The sequence below is a fragment of the Pseudonaja textilis genome, chromosome Z (assembly GCF_049901715.1).
Source record: "Pseudonaja textilis isolate UNSWEBS1 chromosome Z, rPseTex1.2, whole genome shotgun sequence".
NCBI lineage: Eukaryota > Metazoa > Chordata > Lepidosauria > Squamata > Elapidae > Pseudonaja > Pseudonaja textilis.
This window is the reverse complement of record NC_142008.1, coordinates 111621141-111628999: the sequence shown is the minus strand read 5'-3', so window position 1 is coordinate 111628999 and position 7859 is coordinate 111621141. Positions and strand designations below refer to the sequence as shown.

The following is a 7859-nucleotide window of genomic DNA, read 5'->3' as shown; positions in this document are numbered from 1 at the left end:
TCACGTAGGCAAAGGAGTTTTGATATATGCCAAGCCTCACGTAGGCAAAGGAGTTTCGATACCTGCAAGACCTCACGTAGGCTGAAAGCAGGTATCAGGAACAAAAGGATGCTGCCCACCTTGGGCTACTGGCTGGACTGCAGGTGCGGATTGGTTACTTTGTATCCCTTAAGCACTGTGATTGGGCGCTACAATGTATCCACTGAGACCCCCCACTCTTTTAACATGTAAAGTAGACTGAACTTTCTCTCTTTTGTGACGTTTAACTATGTGTGTTCAATAAAAAAGCTTCCCTGAGCACGTGTTCAGGGCTGCTCATCCAAGACTGAACCGGCTTGGTCTCTTTCTTGATGCATTGGACTCAATGAGAAGCCCTCCTAATGCGGAGCAAAGCCGCATAGGACTAACTGATTTTAAAAGCAAACTGCAGGATGTCAACATACAGCAGAGAATCTTGATCAATAACTTTCTTGGAGAGAAGATTAAGTCTCTTCTACAGTAGAAAAATTCTGCTGCATTCTATATCCAAAGAGTACTAAAAAATCTCCATTGTTTTTAAATTTGGTCAGTAATTATCATTTATTTGAATATTATTAAAAACAATAAAAATAAATAATTTGTGTGCCACACATTATTTAGATATGTTTGGTTAGTTAGATCTTTCCCCTATAGTTTTTTTTTAATCTAAAGGTAATTTTTAAAATGATTTCTTTGGTTAGGATATGGGAGTTTTATTTGTAGTGCTTTATTATTGTTTACTTCTATGTTGTTCTGTGAAGAAAGAGTACAATGGTTAATCTCTGAAATTCTGCTTTGGTGGAGAATATTCATCCCTTGATTATTGAAAAAAAAAGCAGTGGGCCCCGCTTGCAATGAATGGGATCCCAGCAGACATTTTCCTAAATCAGCTTTCCTGAGTATATCCTCCTCCTGCTGTGTTAAAAAAAATACAGTCTTCAAGTGAATTCTTCCTATTGGGGCCTACAAGCCAAGAAACTATGCCAGAGATCTTTTTCATCACAATGGCATAGGAATACAAACACAGTCATTAGCATCCCTACCACTCCAGAAGACTTTGTGTCACCCAATCAGGGTGGCTATCTCCTTGTTAGCATTCAGAAAATTCCTAAAATGTATCTCTAGCCATCAGGATTAGATTCAGCAGTACATCTGCATTTACAAGACAAAGGCCACTCCTTTGAAGATAGCAAAGTCCACATTTTGGACAGAAAAGACTGTTTGAAAGAAGGGTAAAAAAGGCCATCTAGTTCAAAATTGAACAGTCATCTTTCAACACAGAGGGAGGGATACAATCCTCCGGGGACATGGCCAACAGCCGACATGCCCAGAGAATCTCCCCTCTCTAGACCAGTGATAGCTAACCTTTTCAGCTTGGTGTGTCAGAAATCAGGAAAAAGTGTAGCCTTCCTCGGGTCATGTGTCACTTCAAGAAATATCAATAATTTGGTAATATTTGCAGCCCTAATAAAGAAAGAGTTATATTTTAAATATATTTATTATATTTATTAGTTTAAAAAGCAAAAAACAAATAATGATTTACCTTAGTGACTTTTCTGTTGCTGAATTGCATTTGCTAAATCTTCAATTGCAGGGTTGTATTTTGTGCACTTCAGGGCCAAGCAAGCACTGCTACCTTCATCTGTCCGTCTGTTTCTTTTATTTGTTTTAATATTATTTAATGCTGAGAATAAGGTCTCACAACAGTACGTTGAGGGAAAAATTGTGAGTAAAGCCATTCCTAGATTTTTCAAGGCACTAAAAGTGTCTGGTAATCTGTTCCAAGCACTCCAAATTTCCTGTTCGTAGTGGCAGTCTTCTTCATTCTCCAAATGATTTCTTTCCAGATTCTCAAGCTTGGACCTCAAATCGACAAACACTTGAATCCAGATGCTGTCTTGAAATTCAGCAAGTTGCATCTCCAAATCAACAATTTTCATCCATTTGAAACTATTTAATTCTAAAGTACTGTAGATATCATGGTACTTCATGTGCATGGGCTCTATTTCATTTTGTACAGTTGTGCTGGCATTTTTTACTTGTGGAAAATACTTATACGTTTTACTTTCTATATCTCGCTTAAAGATTTTAAGTTTACTTTGAAAGGCTTTTATGTATCCAAACATAACATCAATACTTTTGCCAAAACCTTGTAATTTTAAGTTGAGCTCATTCATATGAACAGAGATATCTGTGAAAAACATCAATGAGTAAACCCACTTATGATCATTGAGCTGAGGAAAGTTTGCAAGATCCTTATTCTCAAGAAAAAGCTTAATTTCATAAAAGCACTCCACAAATCGCTCAAGTACTGTTCCTCGGCTTAGCCACCTCACATTATTGAACATCAGCAGTCCACAGTAGGTTGAATCAACTTCCTGTAACAGTGCTTGTGAAGAGGTCGAGCAGCTATGAAATTCACTATTTTTGTTACAACTGATATTAAATCATTTATTTCTGTGAATCCTGCTTTGGCACACAAAAACTCCTGATGGATAATACAATGAAAAGGAACAAGTGGATGTCCAATAGCTTCCATAAACAACTTCACAAATCCTACACTTTTTCCCACCATATTGGGTGCCCCATCTGTTGTCACTGACACAACTTTACACACATCAATGCTTAGGTCACGGAATGTTTGTATAACAACCATACATATTTCCTTCTCTGATTTACTTGTTGGCACTGATTCTAACTTAATCAACTCTTCTCTCATTGTGAGGCAGCAGTGACACCATGCCTCCACGCAACAAGCAGGGAGCAGGGATTGGAGCAGAGCAGAGGCAGCCTCTAAATGTGCAGGTTTTCCCCACACCAACAGGCGTGTCAGTCAAAGTGCCTTGGCGTGTCATGAGTGACACGTGTGTCATAGGTTAGCCATCACTGCTCTAGACTGTTGTTTGTTTTAACAACAAAAGGAGCAGGCTTCCTTTTGTCTGCTTGACTTTCTAAGGTTAAGGAAAGTGAGTCCAGAAGTATTTCATGAGAAGAGCATTATTATTACACACCTCTGCTCGCAATAGAGTACCCTACACCACCAGGCTTGAGATTTTGGGCTTGGGCAACCTAGAACTACACTGCCTATGGTTGGACTTAAGCGTTGTACACAAAATTATCTGCTACAATGTCCTGCCAGTCAGTGACTACTTCAGCTTCAACTGCAACAATACAAGAGCACACAACAGATACAAACTCAATGTAAACTACTCCAAACTTGATGGCAGAAAGTATGACTTCAGCAACAGAATGGTCAATGCCTGCAATGAACTACCTGACTCTGTTGTTACATCCTCTAACCCCCCCCACTCCTTCAACCTCAAACTATCCACTAATGGTCTCACCCCATTCCTAAGAGGTCAGTAAGGGACATGCATAAATGCACAATCATGCCTATCGTCTCTGTCTTACTGTCCCCATTTCCTGTATTCATACTCATGCTTATTCTTATATCTATTACCTTGTAAGTGATTGACAAATAAAATAAATAAAATAAAAAAGGTCCCAGAATCATCCCTCAAGATCCAGCAACAGCCTGAAAGCAGTTTTAGAAGCTGAGCTTCGAAGATAACTGGGTGATCTGAAACTGAGAGGCAAGGTTGTTGGATAAAACAGCTCTTTTGGTTTTTATTTTTCAAATGGACAATAAGGTTTGCCCTTCATTCCTTAAACAATTTATGACACTATTATCTATACAAGCTATAGAGGCTGTCTTTAGTTACAGCCTACCACCCCTTTTTGAAATTTTGAACACTATTATTGAGACTGTAAAACAACAGGGAGAGTGGATTGCTAGAGGCAGTCAAAATAAGGAAGCATGGAATACTCTTTTTCTAACAAAAATATAAGGATAAAAACTGTGGCTTTAACCTATTACCTTTAAAATAATTAGTTCTGTATTGTTTAGTTGTGGGTGGTTGAAGTCTGTCGATATTTAAGGGTTTGGATTGGCTGAGAAAAGAAAAAAATAATTAAATGAATAAACAAATAACAGTCTCTGACCACTAGAGGGAGCTACGAGGATGCCTAATTCTAAGCTGGTGGTGGTTCTAAAACAAATTCTTGATCAGTTCTTGGAGAAGATTCATCATTTTGTGAATCAGCTAAAATATATTAACCCTATAGATATTAAAATAGAACATGAAACACAGCTAGGTGTAGAAAATGGAGAACGACTCTCTAAAAGAATGCAAATGACCAGCTGTCTGCAAGGAGTATAAATCCCTCTGAACCATCCAGTCAGAACTGAGAAGCCTCTTGAATGAGAAGCGAAATGTCTTCAAAGAAAAAGCGGAAAGTCCAGTCATCTCTTGAAAAAGAACCTTTAGCATCCTAAAATGTGTCTTTTTCCATAATGCTTTCAGGGAAAAGAACATCAAGGGATTGAAGACTACTGTCCATTGGTGTCTCATTTTGTACTTATGGGACATTTTTTACATTTAAGATTTAACTGGTTAACTATGGAGAATGTTCTTATGGATATTATTATTACCTTGGTTTATAATGTAAGTACCTAGAATATTGATTACATGAACAGCCTTTAAAATTTAGAGGACTTCATAATATCATATTTCTGTTGGAAACAGGATGGGACATATTAAAAATGATTCTCTGCCCAAAGATTTTCTTTGTTTATTGATCCCCATGGCAGAATATTAAAAATTATTTATTTATTTATGTCATTTATTTATTTATTTTGTCAAGCGATTATAAGATAACAGGTATAAGTATAAACATGGTTATGAATACATGAAATGGATACGAATAAGAAAAAAAGAAACAATAGGACAGGGACGGTAGGCACATAGGTGCGCTTATGCACGCCCCCTACAAGACCTCTTAGGAAAGGGTTGAGGTCAATAGTAGACAGTCTAAGGTTAAAGTTTTTGGGGTTTGGGGAAGAAACCACAGAGTCAGGTTTCAAAGGTTTACCTTGAGTTTGTATCTATTGTGTGCTCTTGTATTGTTTTGGTTGAAGCTGAAGTATTCATTGACAGGCAGGACATTGCAATTATTAATACATTAAAAATTATGCCACTGGTAGGCTTTATTTTTTGGATTACAATTTCTGTAAGACCAGCCACATGGCAAATGATCAGGTAGAGACAGTTGGGCTTTAAAATTTTTAGCAACGGATTCTCTACCCAGTTGCTGGATGGGTGTGGCCATGGTGGGTGAGGACTAGATGGCCTCCTGTACCATGTTGTGGGGGGGGAATTTTGCCGTCCCTGGGCTCCAGAGGCTTTCCTTGATCCTCCAAGAGGGTGAAAACGGCCTCCGTGGGCTCTGGAGGCTCTCTGGAAGCCAGAAACGTTCCCTAAGATCCAGGTTGTCATTTGGTAATTCATTTACCATATCCCCAGGAAGACTCCTTGTACGTCTGTTCTGAGACCTTGTTAGATTAAAAAGTCCTCCAATTTTTCTGGGATTTCAGATCTTCTGGAAATCCGCAAAAATATCTATCTTCTGTTCAATTCTGTGTGATTCTTGGAGTCGGCCTGGATAAGTTTGTGCTGTTTTCTTGGCAAGTTTTTTCCATAAGATTAATGCCTCATATTTTATCAGAGATTGTGTTTGGTGGTGTGATTTCTTACATGGGGCATGCTCAAGGCAAGAAATTTTGTTTTTAGAAGAGTGAAATAGTACAAGAGTTTTATTCTCAACAGTTTGTTCATGCATTGTCATGGGAAAGATTCTGACTGCTTATTTCAACACATTTTCATGCTCTGTTTAGATAGAAAAAACAGCCTTTATCTAACAGGAATGGCTGGTCACTGATGATAAACAATGGGTACAAATTGCATTTAATGGAATATTGAGCTGTTTTTCATCTAAATCATTTTTCTCCAATGCTCATCCACTCCAGGATTCAGCATTTCCAACCATAATCTCTATAAACAATGTAAAATTTGAACTGAAACAAACCAACAAGCAAAGGAAAATGTAAAAGAGTGGCACCTTCAATTAAACTTGCACTATTAACTCAAAGAAGATTGATTTTAAAATCTTAAGATTGACAATTTTGACAAATTACTTCTGAGAAAGCATCCTATAATGATCCAATCTAGGTCGGTCCAGGTCCTAGAATGGTTTACATAATTCATAAGGATGGAATGATGGCAGCCAAGATGGACACGATGCTAAATTAAAACTGTAGTTTTCTTTTTATATAGAACATCATCCAAGCTACTATTTCTGAGGAAACAGGCAAAGGAAGGAAAGGAAACTAAAGGAAGTGTTAGGAATAACATAGGTTACCTAACGTAGTTTGGGTAAAATAATATATATAAACTATGATAGTAAGTTTAAGTGTGTGTCACTTTAAACTGCAAAGCATGTAATTTTGGGTGCGGTGTGAAACCGCCATAAGAGGGAGCAAAAGAACCTGATTGATCGCTGACGATTCCTGACTGGATTGCATGGATTGATGATTTGTTAACTGCATGTTTTTCCCAACTGCTGAGTTGCTGAAGGAAGAGAGGAGTTTTGACTTCTTCATATCTCTGCTCTGAGGAGATATATTACTGGACTGATATTTGTAAGTTTACTGACCTCTCTTTTCAACACTGGAATTTGCAACTGAATAATCCCTGGACGGACTGAACTAGTGAATGATATATGGACTGTTTGACTATGCTATAACTCTTACTGGAATAAACTATTTAACTAGCACTGTGTATCTGTTTTACTGAGTGTAAGCTACAAAAATGTTTATCTCACATATTTTGCCTGCCTGCCTGCCTGCTGTGCAGATTCTGCTAGGGTGTATCCCTAACAGGAAGCAATATATAGATTTCTAATGTGTGAAGCCCATTACACTGTTAGTAATTCTAAAGAATAATTATTGAATTCATTGTTTAATGTTCCTCTTGTTTTTAGTCTTTGATCTGGATGACACCATGAAAAAAGTCAACCAGTCCTGTCTCACCGAGATTGTCCTTCTAGGCTTCTCAGATTTCCAGTCTATATGAGAACTTCTCTTCTGCCTGGTCCTCATATTCTATTTCATGGCTTTGGTAGGGAATGGTTTGATCTTGCTCCTCATCTTTCTCAGTCCTACTCTGCACACCCCAGTGTACTTCTTCCTCTGGAATTTGTCCTTTTTGGAAATTGGATACACTTCCTCCATCAGCCCAAAGATGCTAGTGAACTTATTATCAGAGAAACAAACTATATCCTTTTGGAGCTGTGGCTTTCAAATGTGTTTTTTCCTACTCTTTGGGATCACTGAGTGTTGTCTTCTTTGTGCTATGACATACGACCACTATGTTGCCATTTGCAAACCCTTGCAATACCCTTATATCATGAACTACAGGGAATGTACTATGCTTGCAGTTACCTCATGGGCCATTGGTATCTCTTTGGGTTTGGGGCATTTAATTTCAATCTTTACTCTTCCCTTCTGTTGGTCAAATAGAACCAGCCATTTCTTCTGTGATCTTATGCCTGTTCTGAGACTTGCTTCCACCAGTACCTACAAAAATGAAGGGTCCATTGCTGTTTTAACAGCGGTAGTTGACTTGACATCCTTGCCCTGCTTCCTTTGCCCTGCTCTCCTTGCTTGCCTGGCCTGGCTATATGCAAACTCACAGTGACACAGTTCTGGTCCACGTTGTGTTGCAGTCCCAGTGAACTCTTCCTGTGACAAGGACTCCTTTGTGACTTATGATCCATTTTTCACAGTTATAATCTTTGCAGCATCCCCCCCCCCACCCGCATGATCATGACATCAAAATCCAGATTCTTGGCAATTGGTTCATATTTATGACCTTTGCTGTGTCTCAAGGTCATGGAATTGCCTTTGGCAACTTTCTGACAAACAAAATCAATGGGGAAGCCAG

General features: G+C 38.4%; 1 protein-coding gene and 1 pseudogene across 1 annotated transcript; one reads left to right on the top strand and one right to left on the bottom strand.

The window, feature by feature from the left end:
• Window positions 1-1562: 1562 nt before the first annotated feature.
• Window positions 1563-2366, bottom strand: LOC148124262 (protein FAM200A-like). Its single transcript, XM_087917249.1, has one exon. It carries the CDS (start codon window positions 2364-2366, stop codon window positions 1563-1565), a length of 804 nt encoding a protein of 267 aa, XP_087773375.1.
• Window positions 2367-6917: 4551 nt separating this feature from the next.
• Window positions 6918-7613, top strand: LOC113454541 (olfactory receptor 10AG1-like; annotated as a pseudogene).
• Window positions 7614-7859: the final 246 nt, after the last annotated feature.

Coding starts and splice junctions, on each gene's coding strand:
- LOC148124262 (XM_087917249.1), bottom strand. CDS start 2,366: ATGTTCAATAATGTGAGGTGGCTAAGCCGAGGAACAGTACTTGAGCGA.